The sequence below is a fragment of the Rana temporaria genome, chromosome 13, assembly GCF_905171775.1.
Source record: "Rana temporaria chromosome 13, aRanTem1.1, whole genome shotgun sequence".
NCBI classification, from domain to species: Eukaryota; Metazoa; Chordata; class Amphibia; order Anura; family Ranidae; genus Rana; species Rana temporaria.
The window spans coordinates 101560978-101586790 of NC_053501.1; the positions used below are offsets into that span (position 1 = coordinate 101560978).

The following is a 25813-nucleotide window of genomic DNA, read 5'->3' on the forward strand; positions in this document are numbered from 1 at the left end:
AACTTGTACAACCAGCATGCTGTTTTTTTTCCCAAACGATCAGTGCCGCGGGCTAACGCAAGCAATACTGATCATTGTATTCTGCTGGAGGAGCAGACTCCCTGCTGGCAAAATATAATAGTTCAGTGGGAAGCGCTCGCTGTGGCTGGGGAATCGGTTCTTTGCATTTTTTTATTTGTTTTTAACTCGGTAGTCGAACAAAAAAAAAAAATCAATCATATATGGGCCCGCCTTAGACAATGCATCAGGATCATCAGCTCTGTTGAATGAGCAGTGTGCGTCTCCAGAAAGCAGTAAAGCTGGTTCAGTAGTGGCAGAGTGATCGTCCGAGCTGTGCAAAGCTATATAAAATTACAAATCTGTCAGAAATTAAAGCATACACATATATGTATTATTACTGTGTATTTACTTTATTTAAAGCGGGGGTTCACCCAAAAATCAACTTTCTGTCACTAGATCCAGCATACTTTTTTTTTTTGTACTTATCATTTTAGCGGTCTTTCTTCTCCGGCACCGAGCGGCGTATCCTTCCGGGTATAGGCGTTCCTAAATCAACCGCAGTTGATTGACGGGCTTGGATAGCGCGTCACGCCTTACGAAAATAGCCGACGTGACTCTCGGCAATTTACGGCGCCTGCGCAGTCAGCTCTACACGGCAGGCGCAGGTGCCGTATAGCGCCGTAAGCAGCCGAGAGTCACGTCGGCTATTTTTGGATGGCGTGCCGCGCTATCCAAGCCCATCAATCAACTGCACTTGATTTAGGAACGCCTACTCCCCGCAGGATTCCCCGCTCGGAGCCGGAGAAGAAAGACCGCTAAAACGATAAGTACAAAAAAAAAAATCCAGCATACTGCAGATGTCAGCAGTATGCTGGATCTAGTGACAGAAAGTTGATTTTTGGGTGAACCTCCGCTTTAATATTTTTAAATATAATATATTTAGGAATATTAAATATAATATATTTAATATTTTTAAATACATTATAATATATTATATTTAATATTCTTAAATATATTTTATTTAATATATTTATTAAATATATTTAAAAATATATTAAATATAATATATATTTAAGAATATTAAATATAATGTATTTAATTATTTAAATATATTAGATTTAAATATAGTAAATAAAATAGATTTAAGAATATTAAATATATTAAATCTAATATATTTAAATAATTAAATACATTATATTTGATATTCTTAGATTATATTTAAATATATTTAATATAATATATTTAAATAAATATAATATATTTAAATATATTAATATTCTTAAATCTATTTTATTTAATATATTTAAATATATTATTTAAATAGATTATATTTAAATAGATTATATTTTTATATATATATATATATATATTTTTAAATATATTGATTTAATATTGCTAATGCGGTTTGCAAGAGAAAAACATTTACCTCATCCTACAGATAAACGACCTACGAGATCCCATACACATCCTCATAGAAGACTGCTGACCCTCTTTCTTTACTGTGCCAGTCTTCAAATCCAAAATGCGGCCTGCAAGTAAGACGCCAATCATGTTACATACCACCCAGGTACAACAGTCGCATGTGGATGAGTTTATTTGCGCATAGGTAACCTACCTGTCATGGCATTCTCTGCTGTAGATAACTGCTCCCGCAGCTTGTCCACATCATCTGGATGGACCTGGTCATACATGGAGCTCCCAAACCACTCAGACTGGGGCTGATTGAGAACTGGAGTCACTGAATCGGACACATAGACAATCCGACCCGTCTCACAGGATACCACAAACAAGAAACCATCCGCAGCTTCCAAGATGAGATGCTTCAACTCCTACAAAAGAAAAAACACAGAAGATTAAACAATTATGTATTCTAGGAAATTTAAATGAACCATTTCCCATTCACGGTACGTTTATAAACATTGTTGGATGGGAAAGATCTCGGTCATCACTGCAGCAATGATTGAGATATCCTCTTTGACCCCTTCAGCCCCGGAAGATTTTACCCCCTTCCTGACCAAAGCACTTTTTAAAATTTGCCACTGCGTCGCTTTAACTGACAGTTGCGTGGTCGCGCAACGTTGTACCCAAGCAAAATGGTGCAAATAGAGCTTTCTTTTGGTGGTATTTGATCACCTCTGCTGTTTTTATTTTTTGCGCTATAATAAAAAAAAAAATAATAATAATTCTGCTATAATAAATATCCCCCAAAAATATATAAAAAACAAAACAAAAAATGTCTTCCTCAGTTTAGGGCGATATGCATTCTTCATATTTTTGGTAAAAAAAAAAAAAAAAAAAAAAACACAATAAATGTATATTGATTGGTTTGCGCAAAAGTTATAGCGTCTACAAAATAGGGGATAGGTTTATGTCATTTTTATTATAAATTTTATTAGCAATTGCGGACATCTGCAATTTTTATCAGGACTGCGACATTGGGGCGGACGGATCGGACACTTTTGACACTATTTGGGGACCATTGACATTTATACAGCAATCGGAGCTAAAAATAGCCACTGATTACTGTATAAATGCCACTGGCAGGGAAGGGGTTAAACACTAAGGGGCAATCAAGGGGTTAAGTGAGTTTCCTCAGCGTGTTCTAACTGTAGGGTGGATGAGCTACCATTGACATGACAGAGATCACTGCTCCTGATGACAGGGAACAGTAGATCTCGGTCCTGTTACTAGGCAGAACAGGAAAATGCCTTGTTTATATAGACATCTCCCCATTCTACCTCCCCTCGCCTCATCGCGGGCTGCCAGGGGACATCGAGTGCGGGCACGCGGGCGCGCTATCCTGCTTTTGCGGACTGACGTACAGGCACATCAGTTTGCGCAGGTGTGCCATTCTGCCGGCGTATATCGGCGTGAGCCGGTCAGCAAGCGGTTAAACTGTACACAATAAAAAAATGAGAGCAGCCAACGAGCCATTGGATTACTTTTACAGGCGGTGAAAGGGGGTCCCGCCCTTCTTTCCGCTGCAGCCGCCGCCTTAACCAGGCTCTCCAATGCAATCGCAGAGCCCAGCAAGGATGTGAACATCCCGCTCTAGGCACACAGCGAGGAACGGATGTGTGATATCAGAAACAGGAAGCAATGAGAATTTAGTCACTTCCTGTTTTGGTTCTACATTTGCTGACCAGGGAAGCAGCCGATCAGACCGATCTGTGTCTGGTCGGCTGCATTGGAGGCCAGAGGAGAGTTTTGGGGGTCTAATAGAACCTAGATCTCTCCATAAAGAGGACCTGTCACGGCCGATGCAAGGGATGTTGTACACCATTATTTTCAGGTGCTAAAAACTTTCAAACAAACCAATCAATACACTTATTGGTATTTTTTTTTTAATCAAAAATTTAGCAGAATAGATTTTAGCCATAATTTATGAAGAAATTTGATTTTTTTTTTTGGATATCTTTTATAGCAGAAAGTAATATTTTTTTCAAATTATTTTTATTTATTTTTGTTTATATCACAAAGAATAAAAACACAAGTGGCGATCAAATACCACCAAATAAATGCTCTATTTGTGGCGGAAAAGTGACATAACATTCCTTTGCATAGAGTGTTGCATGACCACGCTATCGACTGTTAAAGTAGCGCAGTGCCGAATAGCAAAAAATGGTCTGGTCAAGAAGGGGGTAAAACTTAATTACTTCAGCTCCAGAAGGTTTTACCCCCTTCCTGACCAGGCCATATTTTGCTATTCGGCACTGGTGCCCAACCTGCGGCCCTTTGATGTATGATGTGTGGCCCTCGGACCTCAGCTGTCAGGATTGGGAACATTGATTATGGGTAATAGCCCTGATCTCTGATTGCCAAACTTGGGAACATATCACATGAGGCTTTGTCTTCTGTAGTAGGGATGAGCTCCAGCGTGTTCGTGCAGCACACGTGCAGAGCCCGCCAGGAAGTCTGCACGGCGCTGCGCTAATAACAACCAGGGAGACATTTCCCGATCTCTGCAGCTGAGCATCGGGACATTGTCTCCCTGGCTGCGATTAGCGCAGCGCCGTGCAGACTTCCTGGCGGGCTCTGCACGTGTGCTGCACGAACACGCTGGAGCTCATCCTTATTCTGTAGCATATCCCCAACCAACAATGTGTCCTGTCCACATTTTTTGACCATCATTTCATTACATACAGTGCATCCTGAAAGTATTCACAGCGCTTCACTTTTTCCACATTTTGTTATGTCACAGCCTTATTCCAAAATTGATTAAATTCATTATTTTCCTCAAAATTCTACAAACAATCCCCCATAATGACAACGTGAAAGAAGTTTGTTTGAAATCTTTGCAAATTTATTAAAAATAAAGAAATCCCATGTACACAAGTATTCACACCCTTTGCCATCACACTCAAAATTTAGCTCAGGTGCCTCCTGTTTCCACTGATCATCCTTAGGCCCCTTTCACACTGGGGCGGGAGGCGCGGTGGCGGTATAGCGCCGCTATACCGTTGGAATTGCCGCGGGATTCGGCCGCTAGCGGTGCGGTATTAACCCCGCAGAGGCGCATTGGGGGTGGCATTACCGCGGTTTTCCATTGTTTTAAATGGGTAGGAGCGGTGAAGGAGTGGTATACATACCGCTCTTCTCACCACTCTAAAGATGCTGCTTGCAGGAGATTTTTTTCTCTCCTGCCAGCGCATCGCCTCGGCTTTCACATTGAGGTTGCTGGGCAGGAGTCTTTCAGTCGGTATAGCAGCGCTATTTTTAGCGATGTACCGCCTGAAATACTCCTCAGTATGAAAGGGGCCTTATGAGGTTTCTACAACTTGATTGGAGTCCACCTGTGGTAAATTCAGTTGATTGGACATGATTTGGAAAGGCACACACCTGTCTATACAAGGTCCCACAATTAGGCCCCTTTCACACGTGCGGACCGTATGTCCGCTTTTTCATCCATCCGTTTGCGGATGAAAAAGGGACATACATTGGTCCCTATGAGATTGCGGGTGTCAGCAGATGAACATAATAATAATACTAATAACAATATTCCATAAATAATCACAATAACATAAATTCAATAGATTCATGTGCTGCTAAGAGTCTATAGAACTGTAGTGTACTGCAAGATCCACAACAATTGCCACGAACATCCAGTGAAATAATATCCAGTAATAAAAGCTGTTAATGGTCCACCTTTACCGACTCTAATAAGGACACCCACAAAAGTGCTCAAAAGGTGGCAGCTTCCATTCAGACGCTTCCTAAAAACGTGTCAAACGAAACGGACGTAGAGGCGTCACATGGTCACGTACCGAGGTCACCTCTGGTTCCCTTTGGCTCACAGCGGTGCAGGGTGGAACGCACGCCAGCGCACAGGAGTCGGGACCATCTCCACTAATTTGTTTCTATGCCATCCAGCCTCAGTGCCGGACGTTGGGCACTCCTAAAGTAAGCAGCCATGTGGCTTTTTATTTGAACATTTTTAAGTTTAATAAACGGGATTACACTATTTCGGACCTTATCTTCTTATTTGCATATGCCGTCCTGAGTCTCCATGGGTTTAGAGGCAGTTCCATCATCTGCTTTTTTTATCTGTTAATAGCAAAGGCCAACTTGCTATGAAGCATTTTCGACCACTTTTTTCTAGAAAAGGGTCAACTACTTGTGGTAAGCTGCCACCTTTTAAGCACTTTTGTGGGTGTCCTTATTAGAGTCGGTGAAGGTGGACCATTAACAGCTTTTATCACTGGATATTATTTTACTGGATGTTCGTGGCAATTGTTGTGGATCTTGCAGTACACTACAGTTCTATGGACTCATAGCAGCACATGAATCTATTGAATTTATGTTATTGTGATTATTTATGGAATATTGTTATTATGTTCATTTATTTTTTCACTTAATGATCACTACTAATTATCAAGTTTATCTATTAGGCACCTGTCACGATGGGGACTAGATGTTAACGTGTTTTTTTGCGATATTTAGGTTATATTAGGTAGGCTGGTGTTTCACTTGCTGTTCATTTATCTATTAATTTATTTTTGATTATAGTTATTATTTTTATTTAATAGCCATTAGCGCACTCACCCGTTTTTTTAATCCATTATGGGGTATTGTTTGTAGAATTTTGAGGAACATCGTGAATTTAATCCATATTGAAATAAGGCAGCAACGTAACAAAATTTAGAAAAAGTGAAGCGCTGTGAATACTTTCCGGATGCACTGTGTAAAAGCCGGACAACTGCTTCACTATGTCAAACATTAAAAAACAGAGAATGTCCAAGGACGTAAGCATTTGCATATTATTTTTGGGTGATGTTTAGTCTGTAGTACGTCGAGCAAGTAAAACATGAAAGTCACATCAAAAAGGACTTTCATGTAAATGTTACACTAACAACTTCCACTGAGTATCCAAAAAAAAAAAAAACACTTCCTTTTAAACCGTCTAGCTAAGGAATGGCAAAAATAACAACTGTGTGTGTTTTTGCAAAAGCCTTGAAGTGTATGTAAATTCCTTTGAAAAATAAAAAAGGAAACCACTGACAATGCCTGGTAGCTTACCCTCTGTTGATTGCACCGAGGGAGTTTTATCTCTGCAGTCTTTGATTTATTTCACTTCTCTTCAGGTGCAATGTGTTGATCATGCCAGTAAGGCTCCATTCACACTTAAGACTCTAAAGTTGCACCGACTTTGTAGTGCAACTTTAGGATGGGTGCAACTTGCATACGACTTTGGCTTTGACCAGTTGTTCATTAACAACTGTTGCATTGTAAAACATTCAAGGAACAACTTTCATGCAACTTTTGAGGGTTAACATTGAAGTCTATGGTCCTCGAGATGAATAAAAGTCAGACCAAAGTAGTGAATGAACTACCTTGAAGTCGCTGCAAATTTAAAGAGGAGTTCCACCCAAATTTGGAACTTCCGCTTATCCCACTCCTCTCCCCCTTACATGCCACATTTGGCATGTCATTTTTTTTGGGGGGGAGTGGGGGCTTCAGGAAGAGTGGGACTTCCTGTCCCACTTCCTCCTTCCTGTAGGCGATTAAGCTTAATCGCCTACAGGAAGGGGCTGCTGTAGGCGATCGCCTAGGACACGTCACAGGTCCTAGGCGATCTCCTGGCCAATTACACGGCGCAGCGCCGGGCCGCTCGCGCATGCGCAGTGGGTGCCCGGCCGTGAAGCCGAAAGCTGTCACGGCCGGGTGCCCACAGTGACAATGAAGACGCCGGCCGGGGAGGGGGGGAGAGGAGCGGAGCCCCGGCCGGCGCGTCGCTGGAACGCTGGAGCAGGTAAGTGTCTGTTTATTAAAAGCCAGCAGCTACACTTTTTGTAGCTGCTGACTTTTAATAAACATACAAATTGGCTGGAACTCCCCTTTAAGTTGCACATATATGAATGGTTATCATTGGAAAACATGGAGAACAACAACTTGTTATGTGACTTTGATGTCCAAAGTTGCATTACAAGTTATAGAAGTGTAAATAGAGCCCAAGGCCAGTGTTCTAACGATATGGTTCCTCTATCAGATAGGGTCCGGCCTCGACTGCGCAGTCGGACGCCACGGAAATCTCAGAGCCTGAACAGCTGTTTGTCAGCTGTAAATGGAGCATGCACAATGAACATGGCGCTCACTCCCGATGCTCGGGGCTGGTTATACACGCCGCTCGCTCTATACAGCAAGGAGCAGCAAGGGGCGGATACTTCATTCAAAGGAGCGGATATGGTTATAAGAGGCCGCATGATGGCCACTGCTTTATGATGGGCAGTGCTTTTCTCAAAGGGGCGGATGTCATATTGAGTAGTGTTTTGTGTTGAATGTATAACCATACATGCAAGCATTTCAGAAAAGCATCCGCCCCTTGCTGTATAGAGCCAGCGGAGAGCGGCGTGTATAACCAGCCCCGAGAATCGGCAGCGAGCGCTGTGTTAATTGCACATGCTCCGTTTACAGCTGACGAACAGCTGTTCAGGTTCAGAGATTTCTGTGGCCTCAGACTGTGCATGCATGGCACCTGCGCAGTCGAGGCCAGACCCTATCCGATAGGGGAACCATCTCGACAAAACACCAGGTTCACACTTGTACGGCAAACGTTTCAACATTGGGAGCTCATGTCGCATGACATGTGAAAAACAATGTTTCCCTATGGGAGCCGTCTTAATTGGTCCGACACAAGTCGGTCAGACTTTGAAAATGCTACTTTGATCCTACTTCAGCCCATTGAATATCACTGAAGTCCGATCAAAGTCGGATCGCCGTCTTGCCTGATCCGACTTTAGCATGGAAGTTGTAATCTGATGATCTTGAGGGGGAACTCCACACCAAATAAAAAATGGCATGGGTTCCCCCTCTAAGAGCATCCCAGGGGGAACCCATGGCGTTTTTAAAATTTGGTGTGGAGTTCCCCCTAAAGATTATCAGAGCACAACTCCAATGCTAAAGTCAGATCAGGCAAGACGGCGATCGGACTTCAGTGATATTCAATGGGCTGAAGTAGGATCAAAGTAGCATTTTCAAAGTCTGACCGTCTGAATCCCCCTAAAGTTTCATACCAGACACAGTGCCTAGTATTAGCAGGGATCCCTGTTCATTGATGTCGGACTTCAAGTCGTAGGGCAAAGTCGGATCCAAAGTAGTACGAAAGTCGTGTCGTACCAGTGTGAACCCGGCCTAAAGGACTTTCTGTCAAAAGGTGACAACACTCAGAGTCTGTGTTTATGCAGAAGCAGTGTGGTCACCCTAGGACAGACGAACTACTGGTAAGTTGTGCAATGGAACACATGTGAGACCAGCCTACTGTCACTCCCACTGCGAAGATGTGCACGCCCAAAGCAGAAGATGGACCACAGAGAGCCATGCATGGCGCAGAGTTTTTTTAACCTCCTGAAGCTCATGTAACGCACATGTACAGCAACAAAGAGGGTGGGCTTTAATGCTCACATGCAGCATGTGTTCTGACTGTGTGCACACTGCACACTAACAGCACAGTGAAGGGCTGTCAAAAACAGCTCTTCGCTACCCTAATCAAATTTTGCGGGACTGCCTCCGGATCATGTGATGACTGCGACAGCCAATCACAGTGGTCACATGATCAGCTGATTCCTTCTTGCCCCCAGGCATACACACACTATTAAAAGGGATGCCAGGGCTGAGCAGGAAGTGATTACGAAAATCAAAAATGTGTTTAAAAAAAGGAATACAATGTATATTCTCGCCCTATATTGTATATTTTTTGCTGTGTTTTCCCAGTTTGGGCCCTTGCAGATGGAGCAGACTCCAAGTGGATCCACATGCTCAGCAGGGCATCTCCCCGCTGAGCAGGCAGATGACAGGTCCGTGTCCACTCCGCTAATGCAGAGCAGACACGGACACAGCCCGCTGTTCTCTATGGGTTGGTCAGACGGAAACAGACCGCCTGTCCGTTTCCATCCGACTATCAACCGACCACCCATCCCCCAGACTGCGTGCGGCAGGCGGCTTACCTCGGGGAGCGATCCGGGACGACGGCGCGGCTATTCGTTTATAGCCGCTCCGTCGCGAGCGCTCCCCGGAGCTGAAGAACGGGGAGAGCCGTATGTAAACACGGCTTCCCCGTGCTTCACTGTGGCGGCGTATCGATCGAGTGATCCCTTTTATAGGGAGACTCGATCGATGACGTCAGTCTTACAGCCACACCCCCCTACAGTTGTAAACACACACTAGGTGAACCCTAACTCCTACAGCGCCCCCTGTGGTTAACTCCCAAACTGCAACTGTCATTTTCACAATAAACAATGCAATTTAAATGCATTTTTTGCTGTGAAAATGACAATGGTCCCAAAAATGTGTCAAAATTGTCCGAAGTGTCCGCCATAATGTCGCAATCACGAAAATCGCCGCCAATAGTAGTAAAAATTTTTTTTATAAAAATGCAATAAAACTATCCCCTATTTTGTAAACGCTATAAATTTTGCGCAAACCAATCGATAAACACTTATTGCGATTTTTTTTACCAAAAATAGGTAGAAGAATACGTATCGGCCTAAACTGAGGAAAAAAAAGTTTTATATGTTTTTGGGGGATATTTATTATAGCAAAAAGTAAAAAATATTGCATTTTTTTCAAAATTGTCGCTCTATTTTTGTTTATAGCGCAAAAAATAAAAACCGCAAAGGTGATCAAATACCACCAAAAGAAAGCTCTATTTGTGGGGAAAAAAGGACGCCAATTTTGTTTGGGAGCCATGTCGCACGACCGCGCAATTGTCTGTTAAAGCGACGCAGTGCCGAATCGCAAAACCTGGCCTGGGCATTTAGCTGCCTAAAGGTCCGGGGCTTAAGTGGTTAAAGGAGTTGTAAAGGAAAAAACATGTTTTGCTCAAATGACTGTTAACAGGGTATAGAGACATAATAGTTAACTGATCTCTTTTAAAAACGATTAAAAATAGATAAAAAACAATCATATAATGTACCTTTAGTTTCAGTTTCATTTTTGCATGTTATTTCCTGCCTCTGTGCTGTATAGAGCCATAGAGAAGTGAGGGTTTGAAAACAAAACTAGAAGCTCCCAGTAATGTGGTCATCAGGAAACAGACAACCAGGAAGTGTCCAGAACAGAGCAGAATTACAGCAACATCAGAGCAAAAACGAACAACGAGGACATGAAACCAGGACTGCAGTAAGGTAAAGGAAGCTATTTAGCTCAAAAAAAAATTCCTTTAGTGACCCTTTAAAAACTGACCCGATTGGTCAGTCAATGTGAAAGAGGCCTTAGGGCAGGGGTGTCAAAAACTCAGTTTCACCGTGGGCCGCATCAGCATTATGATTGTCCTCAAAAGGCCTGGTTGTATCTGTAAGATTAGATGTCCAGCGCACCCCCTTCCCCTTACACTAGATGTCAAGAGCCACCCCACCATCAGAAGTTGAGTCCCCCCACTCTCCCTCACATCATAGTGAACCCGCTTACCTTATAAAAAGCAGAAAGTAAGGGTCGGAGGAGGACTGGAGCTCTCCTGCAGGAGAGGTGTGAGGGCCACATGAAATGGCCTGGAGGGCCGTATTCGGCCCACGGGCCTTGTGTTTGACACCTGTGCCTAAGGCTGGGTTCACACTACTACACTACTTTCATCCTACTTTGCTCTGTGTTCAATGTTTCCCTATGAGAGCGTCTTGTAGCGTCCTACACAAGTCGGTCCGACTTTGAAAATGCTCCCTGTACTACTTTTGGTCCTACATTGATCCTACTTCAGGCCCATTGAATATCATTGAAGTCGGACCAAAGTAGTATCCTGTTCATGAAAGTAGGATGGATGTAGGACCAATGTAGGATAAATGTAGGACCAATGTAGCAGAGCAAAGTAGGATGAAAGTAGTGTAGTAGTGTGAACCCAGCCTTAGGGTTTAAAGAGCAACTAGAAGGTGAAAGGATTGATTTACTAAAACTGGGAGTGCAAAATCTGGTGCAGCTGTGTATGGTAGCCAATCAGCTTCCAATTTCAGCTTCAATAAAAACCTGGAAGCAGATTAGTTTCAATGCAGAGCTGCACCAGATTTTGAACGCTCCAGTTTTAGCAAATCTCCCCACAATTTTTTTAAATATATGGTTTGGGTAGTATAGGGAAGGCTTAGAAACAACTGTCATCGGGACTGAAAGTTAGGGGAAAATCAAAAATGCATGCCAAGCACACTCCAGCCATGCCGGAATGACAAATTCCTATGAACATGAGTAGGATCACATCATTCCCCATCGACCAATCAGGAGGCAGAAAACCCAGGCACCCAGAAGTAGCCAAGGGAGAAAATGACAGCGACTGGCAAGGGATTACCCGTCCATCACTGGAAGGTGTAGGTGAGTATTTTGCGGAATTTAGTTAATAGCGTAACCTCTTTACCCACTTACCGCACGACTATTTACGTCCGCAAAATGGCACAGACAGGCAGATGGGCGTATATATACGTCCTTGCCTTCTAGCAGGTGGTGGGTCCGATCAGGGCCCCCCCCCCCCCCCGCTGCGTGTAGCGGGCGGATTCCCTCGGGGAGCGATCGCTCCCCGGAGCTGAAGAACGGGGAGAGCCGCATGTAAACACGGCTTCCCCGTGCTTCACTGTGGCGGCGCATCGACCTTTATAGGTGAGACACAATCGATGACGTCAGACCTACAGCCACACCCCCCTACTGTTGTAAACACACACTAGGTGAACACTAAATCCTACAGCACCCCCTGTGGTTAACTCCCAAACTGCAACTGTCATTTTCACAATAAACAATGCAATTTAAATGCATGTTTTGCTGTGAAAATGACAATGGTCCCAAAAATGTGTCAAAATTGTCCGAAGTGTCCGCCATAATGTCGCAGTCACGAAAAAAAACGCTGATCGCCGCCATTAGTAGTAAAATAAAAAAAAAATTAATAAAAATGCAATAAAAATATCCCCTATTTTGTAAACGCTATAAATTTTGCGCAAACCAATCGATAAAAGCTTATTGCGATTTTTTTTACCAAAAATAGGTAGAAGATTACGTATCGGCCTAAACTGAGGGAATTTTTTTTTTTATATATATGTTTTTGGGGGATATTTATTACAGCAAAAAGTAAAAAATATTGCATTTTTTTCAAAATTGTCGCTCTATTTTTGTTTATAGCGCAAAAAATAAAAACCGCAGAGGTGATCAAATACCACCAAAAGAAAGCTCTATTTGTGGGGAAAAAAGGACGCCAATTTTGTTTGGGAGCCACGTTGCACGAGCGCGCAATTGTCTGTTAAAGCGACGCAGTGCCGAATTGTAAAAACGCCTTTGGGCATTTAGCAGCATATTGGTCCGGGGCTTAAGTGGTTAAAAACCATATAGGCCAACTTTATATACCCAATTTATTTGTGTAAAGCCCAACTCTGGGCAAAAAAAAAAAAGGGTTTTCCCCCGCACTTCATGGGCAACTGCTCATTTTGTCCAGAGGCGACCAAAAAGCTTACACTCACCTTATGCTGCAGCGGCAAACGGCGCTCCCCCACAATCCAACGGTGGACTGTTCCTGAAGCCCTCACCTCCAGATCAGGTCTATCGGCGTGATGACGTCAGGAACAATCCACCGCACAAGACCGCTAAACTGTGGTGGGCCCTTCTCACTTCTTCAATCGTCAAGACAAAAACGAGCAGTTAACCCTTGCAGAGCAGGCACAGCCCCACTGCATGGGAAAACGTTTTATTTTGCGGAGAGTTGGGCTTTTATGTGACACAGCTGCTGGTTGGCACAGAAGTCATTACACACCTGATCAGTCAAGAAGGATGGTTTATAGGTGCCATCTGTGGATGTGTTTCCAGTACCCCTCAGAGACTTCATATGAGACACTGCCATGCGTAAGATGGTGAGCTTGTCTGGCTTGCGTGCCAGGGCACTGCAGGTGGGCACCATGTCGGACAGTTCTGTGATGTACGCTGTCATTTTGTTTCTCCTCCTTCGCTCAATCTCGCTGTGGTTCTCCCTGCAGAGGAACACAATGGACACAGGTTATGCTACACTCCAGAACTAAAGAATACAGGAGAAGAAGGCTGTGTCTTCTGGGTTATGCAAGGACATCATGCCATCATGCCAACCATGCATTTCAGAGAGAGGAGGAAACAAGAACAAGAGCTATAGAACAAATTCTGTGTCTACATATTATTAGACCGGTATCAGTTGGTCCAGGATGCTGAGAGAAGTATATAAGGATACATACAGAATATTGAAGCACTATACAAACACCTTCGTCATCAGGTTCACTAGAGATGTGGAAATCTCACTTTAACCATGCTGCCCGCCCTCCTGGACCCATCATGACCGATTTCAAATTGTGTGCTGTTGTACATACAGCCCAGAATCCTCTGAATCTTGGTTGCCCTATGGTGTACGGCAGTGGTCTCCAAAATGTGGCCCGGGGGCCAAATGCAGCTATTATCAGGCCCTTGGGGTACCATTTCCTCCACTTATGCCAATGATGAGGCAATGACACTGTAATGGAACCCCAAATGGGACAGGGGTTAAATGCGTTCACGATATTCCATTCCATCCAAGACAGCTTATCGACACTCCAACCAACAGGACCCGATCCATCCCATTTCCCAGAATAAGACGAGACACAGCTCTGTGCTTTCTGGTTTCAAAATGAAGACAACTTTAATGGTTCACTCTTAGCTTTTATACAGTTTTCAAGGCACAGGAACAATCAAACTCTCCACCCACACCCTGGGGGGCTTCAATACACCTTCAGATGGCTAATTGCTAAACATTCTAGACATCTCGGCGCCGGGCTATAATTATCATGACCTAATCACTGCACATTCCTTCATTAACAGAACTCAAACAAAACACCATCACACAATGATCTCTTCTCAATCCACATCCCTAGACAGACGTTCTGTCTTCGCATACAGCTTGACAGAAAGGTATTCACACCTCTGAGCATCAATAGGCTTTAAGCAGTGTTATCACACAATGAAAGGTCTTCCAGAAGCCTGACTCAATTAACAACTCACTAGCCAGGGCTAATCATAGAAATGAGTCACTATTGACTGGTTGGGTCACAATATTCTTTACAGACATTTAAAGAATATATGGTAGATTACTGTCCGTGTTAAAACAATCCAATATATGTCTATTATTTCCTGGCTCAATCTGTGCCCAAAAGTGACTCCTGTTACAGACACCAACAATTAGGGAGCTATTTGTGCTATTGACACCAGCAATAGGGCCCAATTCCTCCCACTGATACCAACAATGTGGCACTAATTCTCTCACGGATAGCAACAATGGGGCACTACTCCTTCCACTGATGCAAACAATGGGGCACTACTACTCCCACTGATAGCAACAATGGGACACTACTCCTCCCACTGATAGCAACAATGGGGCACTACTCCTCCCACTGATACCAACAATTGGGCACTACTCCTCCCACTAATACCAACAATGGGGCACTACTCCTCCCACTGATACCAACAATTGGGCACTATTCCTGCCACTGATACCAACAATTGGGTACTATTCCCCCCATTAAAACCAATGATGGGGCATTTCTTACTCCTATTGACAGCATGGCATTTTTCTACTCCCACCCGCCACAGTCCCCCCCCCCTAAAGCATGAAGAACAGTAAACTGGCCCTTCGTTTAGAAAGTTCGGAGACCCCTGGTATACGGTTTTGGCTCACAGATTAGGATATTTTGTGTGAAAGCTTAACTCCAGTTGGATAAACCAGCGAAAGGTCCAGAAGTTCTGTCAACATTTTATTACGGTCTCTGGATCCACTTGGGAAATACAAAAATAGGGGTTTTCGGTTGTGCATACATGTACAAACACATACCGCTGCTCCTGCAAAGTACAGTCCCTCACGCCAAAGTATCCGAACTATGGTAAATATATATAAAGCCAAAAGGTGAGAGCAAGCTTGCCTGGAGGCAGCCCTCTCCTACTTACAAGTGCAGCATATCATTAGAAAGACAACACTGCTCAAGGCAGCTGAAGTGTGTGTGTGTGTGTGTGTGTGTGTGTGTGTGTGTGTGTACGTACGGGTGTGTTTCTGTACCTTTAATCTCTTCGCCAACGTCATACATTTATGAATTGCAGAGTGGTGGACTGTTCTTGTCTTAGTGCAGTTTATAAACAACATTGGAGAATCCTGCTCATTTACTAGGCAATTGCGGGTGCACGCGCATCGGGTCCCCAGTAACACGGCAGGCGCGCGCCCCCTAGTGGCTTATAAAGGCGCAACGTCATATGACGTCCACCCAGAACAATAGGGTCTTTTCCTCCCGCCGTCTTTTGACGGCGGGCGGATGACAAGTAGTTAAAGAGAAAGGGATTGCCTCCTGCTTCCAGCAGGATAATGCCCCATGTCACAAAGCTCCAATCATCTCACCACTGGGCAATGAGGTCCCTGCACTCCAATGGCCTCCACACTCACCACATCTCATCCAATAGAGAGCATCTTTGGGATGTGGTGGAATGGGATATTCTCATCATGGATGGGCAGCCGACAAATCTGTGTGATGTTATCATGTCACTATGGACCAAAATCTCTGAGGAATGTTTCCAACATCTTGTTGAATCTATGCCACGAAGAATTAAAGCGGTTGTAATTTTTTTTTTATTTTTTTGCCACCTGTAAGGCAAGAGGCATAATGAGCTAGTATGCACCGCATACTAGCTCATTATAAAATACTTACCTTAGAATGAGGCGTGGTATCTCTGCCATTCCATGCCGAGGGAGATGACATTTTCCCACGGCGTGTCTTCCGGCCCCAACGCTGTGAGTGGCTGGAGTCGTGATGATGTCGCTCCTGTGCTTGCGCGCGGGAGACTACTTTCCAGCAAGGTCCAGCGTCCGACGGGCCTTCAGCCGAGAATCCCCTGTACGCATGCGCCACTGCAGTTCAAAATTTTACTATACAACCACTTGAAGACCACTTCACACCGATATACGTCGGCAGAAGGGCACAGGTGGGTACAGGTACGTTGCCTTTAAGAGCCCAGCGGTGGGTCGCGCGCGCGCGCAACGCTGGCAGCGTGCTCACGACCTAGTCCTGAGCAACGCGCCCGCAGGACCCGATCGCTGCCGGTGTCCCGTGATCGGGTCACAGGAGCTGAAGAACGGGGAGAGGCGTGTGTAAACAAACCTCTCCCTGTGCTTCCTAGTGAGACTGTCACTGATCGTCTGTTCCCTGTCATAGGGGACGATCAGTGACGTCACACGCCCAGCCACGCCCCCCTACAGCAAGAATCACTCCCTTAGGGCACACTTAACCCCTACAGCGCCCTCTACAGGTTAACCACTTCACTGCCAATGTCATTTTTACAGTAACCAGTGTATTTTTATAGCGCTGTTCTCTGTAAAAATTACAATGGTCCCAAAATAGTGTCAAAAGTGTCCGATGTGTCCGCCATAATGTCGCAGTCATGATAAAAACTGCTGATCGCCGCCATTACTAGAAAAAAAAATATTATTAATAAAAATGCAGTTAAACTATCCCCTATTTGGTAGACGCTATAAATGTTGCGCAAACCAATCAATAAACGCTTATTGCAATTTTTTTTACCAAAAATATGTTGAAGAATACGTATCGGCCTAAACTGAGGAAAATACATTTTATATCTTTTTTGGGGGGATATTTATTATAGCAAAAAGTGAAAAATATTGTTTTTTTTTTCAAGATTGTCGCTTTATTTTTGTTTATAGTGCAAAAAAAAAAAAACGCAGAGGTGATCAAATACCACCAAAAGAAAGCTCTATTTGTGGGAAAAAAGGGAATGTAAATTTAGTTTGGGAGCCACGTCGCACGGCCGCGCAATTGTCAGTTAAAGCGAAGCAGTGCCGAATCGCAAAAAGTGACCTGGGCCCGGATTCTCGTACGAGTTACGCCGGCGTATCTCCAGATACGCCGGCGTAACTCTGAGTCCGAGCCGTCGTATCTATGCGCCTGATTCTTAGAATCAGTTACGCATAGATTTGTATTAGATCCGACCGTCGTATCTTAACTGCATATTTACGCTGGCCGCTAAGGGCGTGTACGCTGATTTACGCCTAGAAATATGTAAATCAGCTAGATACGCCAATTCACGAATGTACGCCAATTCAAGAACGTACGCCCAGCCAACGCAGTACAGATACGCCGTTTACGTTAGGCTTTTCCCGGCGTAAAGTTACCCCTGCTATATGAGGCGTACATGAGGTGTACCAATGTAAAGTATGGACGTCGGGCCAGCGTAGAATTTTTCACATTTTACGTCGTTTGCGTAAGTCGTTCGCGAATAGGGCCTGGGCGTCATTTACGTTCACGTCGAAAGCATTGGCTTCTTGCAGGTTAATTTGGAGCATGCGCACTGGGATACTTTCACAGACGGCGCATGCGCCGTTCGTAAAAAGCGTCATTTACGTGGGGTCACATTAAATTTACATAACACACACCCATATCTACCACATTTGAATTAGTCGGGCTTACGCCGGCCTATTTACGCTACGCCGTCGCAACTTTGGTTTGAGAATACGGCACTTGCCTGTTAAAGTTGCGGAGGCGTAACATAAATAGGATACGTTACGCCCGCACAAAGATACGCGGTTCTACGTGAATCCGAGCCCTGGTCTTTAAGCTGCATAATGGTTCGGGTCTTAAGTGGTTAAAGGATCACTAAAGGAAAAAAATTCTTTAGCTAAATAGCTTCCTTTACCTTACTGCAGTCCTGGTTTCATGTCCTCATTGTTCGTTTTTGCTTTGAAGTTGCTGTAATTCTGCTGTGATCTCCACACTTCCTGCTTGTCTGGCTCCTTATGAAAAATCTCATGGCAGCTTTTCACTGTGGTCCAAGCTGTGTGTCTAAAACTCCTCAGAACCAATCAGATTCATTTTAAAAACAAAACACTGCCCTGGATTTGTTTGTTTTTGTTCTGTGGGTGAAACTAGAGGCACATTATATGATTGAATTTAATCTATTTTTAAAGCGGAGTTCCACCCTATTTTACAACTTATTAGCATCCTATTTAACACTGCCCCTTTAAATATAATTGGCATATTATTAGGGGAGGGGAGAGGTTTGCATAGATAAGGGGCGGCAACTTTCTCTGACACTCCCGTTGCAACACTGAGCATGTGCGAGAACTGCAAAGGCCGAAATCCAGGAAGTCATACAGTCTGGCTTCATGATTCCCACACTTAAGATGGCCCCAGTCAATTTTTATTTTTTAAAGTATCTAAATGCTGTAACAACCTAACAAAACGGACCTTAGTTTACAGACTAACTTTACTAGAATACATTAAGCTTGTGCATTACAGGGGTATTTATATTTAAAAAGTGAAATTGTGTCCGGAACTCCGCTTTAATCATTTTTAAAAGGAATCAGTTAACTTTTATGTCTCTATACCCTGTAAACAGTCATTTCAGCAAAAAAAAAATTTTTTCCTTTAGTGATCCTTTAAGGCAGTTCTGAAGGCAAAAGGGTGTCCAACCCTGTACTAGCAAGGTGTACCCAATAAAGTGGCCGGTGAGTGGTATACAGAAGACTATAAAAATAAATAAATACATATTCCCTTTTAAAGGCTGATCAATGAATATCCCAATTCGACCTAAAAGGGAACAAATACATTCCAGGAGAAGTTTAGCCTTTTCTATGAATCCGCAGTCAGAATGTTTTTTTTGGTTATTGAGCAGAGGAGATTATCAGCCCCAGACACAGTACAATGCTGTGTCAGCAGTAATGGAAAGTTGTGTATACGGGTCTATAGAGTAGGATTATGTTGCACTAGAAAGCATAAAGGTTACTGTTGTATTAACCGCGTTCAGCAAGAGATTAGTCGCTCTAGTAACTCATTTTACAGTGAGGCTATAAAAAGGAAAAGAAAAGAAAAGTGGGGTCAAATGAACAGCATTTTATGAACTGTCTGGCTTTCTAATGAGTTACCGCACAATCAAAAAACTGCCCTGACCCTCCTGTAATTATTGCCTGCAGCCAATTCAAACAACCTAATTAGTAACCTGATTAGCAGCGCAAATTAATTTACATTTCCTCTAAAGCTTTTGTGTAAACCTGCGCTTTCACTAGTCAGGGCTTAGCACTCAATTGCCCTCAATCTCATTACCTGCACTTATTTTCTGTTTGCTCCTCTGGCTGGAATGTTGTCACAGAAGAAAAGATGGTGTGCGGGAGAAAACAAGGGAGGCCAGAAAGACGGGAGAGCGCCCTATAGAGTGTTTATTTCTTTGGTTTTTCATAACCACAAATAGGAAAGATATTTCACTATATCTGGAAGGCTGCAGTAAACCATTTACAGTATCTCACAAAAGTGAGTACACCCCTCACATTTTTGTAAATATTTTATTATATTGCCTGTTTATGGGGTGAGACTGCCCCCCTGCCAGCCCAGATGAGGCCCTCATAAATAGGACAAGCAGCTCCTCTTAACCTCCATCCACTATGTCTGGAACATTCTCCAAATGTTCCAGAGAACAGGAGGAGGCACCACAAAGGCTGTTTGCTGTGTCATGCAGCCCCATAGTCACTAAACCCTGACCCAGATTAACAACCCAGGCCCAGCCAAGCCAATTAGCCTACCCAGGGGTGTCCAAACTTTTTTCAAAGATGGTCAGATTTGATGAAGTGAACATGCGGGAGGGCCGACCATTTTGCCTGACATTCTTTGAACCATTAAAATTTGGTCTAAGCGTGTTCTTCCGAGTACCAATACACTGCCCAACACTAATTCTCTTGCCTTTGTGGCTGTGTGTGGATATATATCTTTTGTGTGTTATATATATATATATATATATATATATACATACACACACACAAATCTTTTGTGGCCCCCAACGAATCCCTGAGCGCACTCAGGACTAAGGATAAGCTGGGGCGTGTCATTAGGATATACCATATTTATCGGTGTATAACACGCACCTTTACTTTAAGAGGGAAGCCTAATCAGTGCCCATCTGCAGCCTCACCAATGCCATGAATGCAGCCTCACGTGTGCCACGACTGCAGCCTCACGTGTGCCACGACTGCAGCCTCACGTGTGCCACGACTGCAGCCTCACGTGTGCCACGACTGCAGCCTCACGTGTGCCACGACTGCAGCCTCACGTGTGCAACGACTGCAGCCTTACCATTGCCTCAGTGCAGCCTGATCAATGCCCATCTACAGCCTCGGAGGGGGCAGGACGAGCGCAGACAGATTACATACGGGAGAATCTCCCGTTTACTCGGTGGCCTCTTTAATACAAAGTCTCACCTCCTATGATAGACAGAACAGTCATCCAATGGCAGCCCAGGAGACGGAACTTGTTATTACAGACACCGTCAAGTAAACGGGAGATTCTCCTGCATGTAATCTGATGGCACTCATCCCACCACATCCCTGTCCCCTCCAAGGCAGCGCTGATAAATACGTTATATATCTTTTTGTGGGCCTGGGGGCCACAAAAGATATATATATATATATATATATATATCGAAATAACCAGGGGGCCGTATAAAACCAGAACGCGGGCCACAGTTGGCCCACGGGCCGGACTTTGGACATGCCTGGCCTACACTAATAACTAACCTATTTACATCTAGCACACTAGAGGGTGCTACATACAGCATCTCACAAAAGTAAGTACACCCCTCCCATTTTTGTAAATATTTTATTCTATCTTTTCATGTGACAACACTGGAGAAATGACACTTTGCTACAATGTTGTGTAGTGAGTGTACAGCTTGTATAACAGTGTAAATTTGCTGTCCCCTCAAAATAACTCAACACACAGCCATTAATGTCTAAACCACTGGCAACAAAAGTGAGTACACCCCTAAGTGAAAATGTCCAAATTGAGCCCAATTAGCCATTTTCCCTCCCCGGTGTCATGTGACTCGTTAGCGTTACAAGGTCTCAGGTGTGAATGGGGAGCAGGTGTGTTAAATTTCCATTGTAGGAACTGACAGTACGGTTTCTATGAATGGAGCAGGGGGTGGTGGAAAGGGCATAGTCAGCACTTTTGACGAGTGCCTGTGACAGGGGTAGTCACTCCTGCCGTGTGCCTTCAGTCTCAAACCACCCTTGTTGCATGTCTGTCATCAGACTCAGATTGTCTCCTTTTGTATGTCCTACTAAACCCAGGACACTGCATTCACTATATCTGGTCTCCCACAGCACAATAATTTTAGTAAATATAAACTGCTAAATACCTTTTCTCATCAGCAGTATAAAGCAGCCTTGTGATTTCTATCAGTGTCTGATTAAAGCATGTAGGAGTTTGTTGTCATTCTCCCCCGATTGTCCTATGAAGCTGTAAGACCTCTGACTCCCTGTCTGGACAGTGCTGATTGGCCCTGTGCTGATCACATGACTCTCCCAAGAAAAAAAACATCAATCGCGTAGGCGCACTTTAGCAACATCGATCGTGGTGTTCCTAAAGGAGCCTGTGCCGTGACTAGCGCATGCGTGGGAGTGACATCAGCGCAGCTCCGGCCAATCAGCGCCGGAGCCGCGATGCCCAGAAGTAACCCCCGGGAAAGATGTCGGCCACCCGAGTGGTGTACGAGGATGGCTTAACTGGTCCGACACAAGTTGGTCCGACTTTGAAAATGCTCCCTCTACTACTTTAGTCCAACTTTGATCCTACCTCAGCCCATTGAATATCATTGAGGTCGGATCAAAGTAGGATCCTTGTCCTTACCATCCGACTTTTGACAGTCATCCGACATGGTAATTACAGCACCAGTAAAAGGAATTTCTCTCATCTATCTTGTTTATGTCCCCACCCCCTTTCCTGACCGGCCGGGCTATGTGCTCGGGTAAGGGTCTGACACAGACACAAAGTGCTGTATGGTGGGATAAAAAGGAAGCAAGTGCGCTCCCATACCTAAAAGTATTCAGTATTTCACTTTACTCCAATTCAGCAGTAAGGTGTTTGACATGGAACTGCATGGGCAATGTTTAACCACTTAAGGACCGCCTCCTGCAGATATACGTCGGCAGAATGGCACGGCTGGGCACAAGCACGTACCTGTACGTCCCCTTGTGCCCAGCCGCCACCCGGTCCGAAGCTCCGTAACCGCGGGACCCACGGACCCGATCGCCGCTGGAGTCCCGCGATCGGTCCCCAGGGGGTGAAGAACGGGGAGAGCTGTGTGTAAATACTGCTTCCCCGTTCTTCACTGTGGCGCTGTCATTGATCGTGTGTTCCCTGATATAGGGAAACACGATCAATGACGTCATACGTCCAGCCCTGCCCCCCTACAGTTAATAAAGACAGATGAGGTCACACTTAACCCCTTCAGCGCCCCCTAGTGGTTAACTCTCAAACTGCAATTGTCATTTTCACAGTAAACAATGCATTTTTAATGCATATTTTGCTGTGAAAAGGACAATGGTCCCAAAAATGTGTCAAAATTGTCCGATGTGTCCGCCATAATGTCGCAGTCACGAAAAAAAAAATCGCTGATCGCCGCCAATAGTAGTAAAAAAAAAATTAATAATAAAAATGCAATAAAACTATCCCCTATTTTGTAAACGCTATATTATTTGCGCAAACCAATCGATAAACGCTTATTGCGATTTTTTTTTACCAAAAATAAGAAGAATACGTAGCGGCCTAAACTGAGGAAAAAAACGTTTTTTTATATATTTTTGGGGGATATTTATTATAGCAAAAAGTAAAAAATATTGCATTTTTTTCAAAATTGTCGCTCTATTTTTGTTTATAGTGCAAAAAATAAAAACCGCAGAGGTGATCAAATACCACCAAAAGAAAGCTATTTGTGGGAAAAAAATTACGCCAATTTTGTTTGGGAGCCACTTTGCACGACCGCGCAATTGTCAGTTAAAGCGACGCAGTGCCGAATCGCAAAAACTGGCCAGGTCCTTTACCTGCCTAAAGGTCAGGGTCTTAAGTGGTTAACTTATCTCACACAAAGTGGCCACCTTCAGCAGGTAGATTTTGGATGATAAATGCCCGTTGTAGCTCTGTAGGATTAATCTAAACTGTTACAGAGAGATTAAAAAAATATATTATCAGTAAGAAGTTATATTCATTCGCACCATACATGCGGTTTAGTGCATCAAGCTGCTCATTTTCACATACAGGCTGTGATAGGGCAGGACAGAAAGAAAGATGGAAGCCGAGGCAACTGGAAGCATGAACCAGCGCTGCTTGCAATGCTCCTGCTCCTACCTTGCAAGTCTTTCCTTATCCGCTGAACTCTGCTCATCGTCTGACCTGGAAACAAAACCAACCAGCTCAGCTGAGAGGACATCTGCAACCTTGTGCTGGATTACCTCAATGTACTGGTAATTCGTTAAAAGAGGAGGTTCACCCTAATAACATGTATATCTGACCAACTTCCTTATATTCGTAACAAGTACAGTCTGCAATTATTATTTTTTTTATGCTTTACGTACCTTGTAATCCATCTTTTCAATCTACCTCTCCCCGCGGGAGTAGGCGTTTCTATGCCTAGGGGGATTGTCATCTGGGAGGTCGCCCAGATGACTGACGTCTGATCCCCCCGGCGGATAAGGCCCCGCCCCCCGTATTGCGTAGGCGCGCACGAGTTGCGGGGTTTCCGAAAGAAGCCGAACATGCAGAGATGTGAGTCGGCTCTATACGGTGTCTACGCTCTGCGTGTTCGGCTTCTTTCGGAAACCCCGTAACTCGTGCGCGCCTACGCAATACGGGGGGCGGGGCCTTATCCGCCGGGGGGAACAGACGTCAGTCATCTGGGCGACCTCCCAGATGACAATCCCCCTAGGCATAGAAACGCCTACTCCCGCGAGGAGAAGTAGATTGAAAAGATGGATTACAAGGTACGTAAAGCATAAAAAAAAAATTGCGGACTGTACTTGTTACGAATAAAAGGAAGTTGGTCAGATATACATGTTATTAGGGTGAACCACCGCTTTAAAGAGGAACATGTTCCTTTTAATATTTACTGCATGATCATTACCAGATTAGAATACAGAATCCATACAAGCTAAAGAGCACCTAATCTGTTGAGTTAGGTCCACTTAATAACCACAAGCAGTCGGTAGGGAGGTGTTGATGTCGCGTCACATCAAGGGGCATGTAGTCTCCAGCCCGGTTGGCACCACATCATCACATAACAGCACTCTTCAATGACGGTGGATAAAGACTCTGATCTTGCCATAATCAAAGTAAAGCCGATGTCTGATGTGAAACCCAATATGTTGACTTCAGGTCATGTAACCTGTGTGCTATGGAACATGCCATCTACAGATAAAGTCTTGTCTATACAGAATTCCCATCACACTCTTTCCTGGAACAGGCCTCATCAGTGGCGGGTGCTGTATCGATTACCAGCTGGATACATCACAGATCAATGCACATAGTCGCCAGCACACCATGGATCTTCGAGTGACGTCCCATACTTTTTATTGCAGAAAGATCACATCACAAAAAACCTAGTGCAGCGTTTTGGAGCCACGCAGGACCTCTTCGTCAGCTCATTATGATCAACTTACCTGAGAACGAAGCCCCCGAAGTTCTCCTTCCTGCCCTCCGCCGCCATGTCTCCAGCGATCTTCCTGTAATCGCCGCTTCGGCGCTGTGATTGGCAAGAGCGGCGATGAAGTCACTCCCGTGCATGCGAGCAGGAGCCGACAAACACAGCATTGCCGTGTTTAGCATGGCTATTGTTAGTGCGCCTGCGCGCCGTTGTCTACGGCGCATGCGCCATAGATAGCGGTCCTGTCATTCGTGCAGGTTTAGGAGATATTGCTAACACCTACAGGTAAGCCTTTAATCTAGGTTTACCTGTAGGTGTAACTTGCAAAAGTGGGTTTAAAATCACTTTTAAGCCCTGTACACACGGTCGGATATCAGATGAAGCTGACTTTCCTCAGTCTTGCCTACACACCATCAGTCAAAAATCCGACCGTGTCCAACGCGGTGATGTAAAACACTACGACATGCTGAGAAAAATGAAGTTCAATGCTTCCGAACATGCGTCAACTTGATTCTGAGCATGCATGGATTTTTGACTGATGGACTTCCACACAGACGATCGTTTTTTTTTCTATCAATCTTTTATCCAAAGGAAATTTTTAAAACATGTGTGGGGCCCACACACGATTGGTTTGTCCCATGAAAACGGTCCATCAGTCCGTTTTCATCAGACAAACCGATCGTGTGTACAGGGCTTAAGTTCATTGTTTCTGGTAAGCCTTCACACAGTCGGTGGTGGTTCTCTTTGCAAGTTCCTATATTTCAGTTGATGCCTTAGTGATACTCACCCTCTGATATTGTCCATTATATCAGGACTTTTTTGATTCAACTCTCCCTCCTTTTTTTCACATTGGTGGACATTATTTAACTTCATTTTTGATCACACTGCAAATTATTTACACTTTGGTTAC

General features: G+C 44.2%; 1 protein-coding gene across 1 annotated transcript in view; it reads right to left on the reverse strand.

Annotated features, from left to right (window-relative positions):
* ARNT (aryl hydrocarbon receptor nuclear translocator) overlaps positions 1-25813 on the reverse strand; it is a 127481-nt gene that overhangs the window by 48008 nt on the left and 53660 nt on the right. The window contains exons 5-7 of the mRNA XM_040332902.1: positions 13205-13418; positions 1616-1829; positions 1427-1529 (exon numbers count right to left, since the gene is read on the reverse strand). Of these exons, the coding sequence (XP_040188836.1) occupies positions 1427-1529; positions 1616-1829; positions 13205-13418 (531 nt within the window). The remainder of the gene's footprint in view (positions 1-1426; positions 1530-1615; positions 1830-13204; positions 13419-25813) is intronic.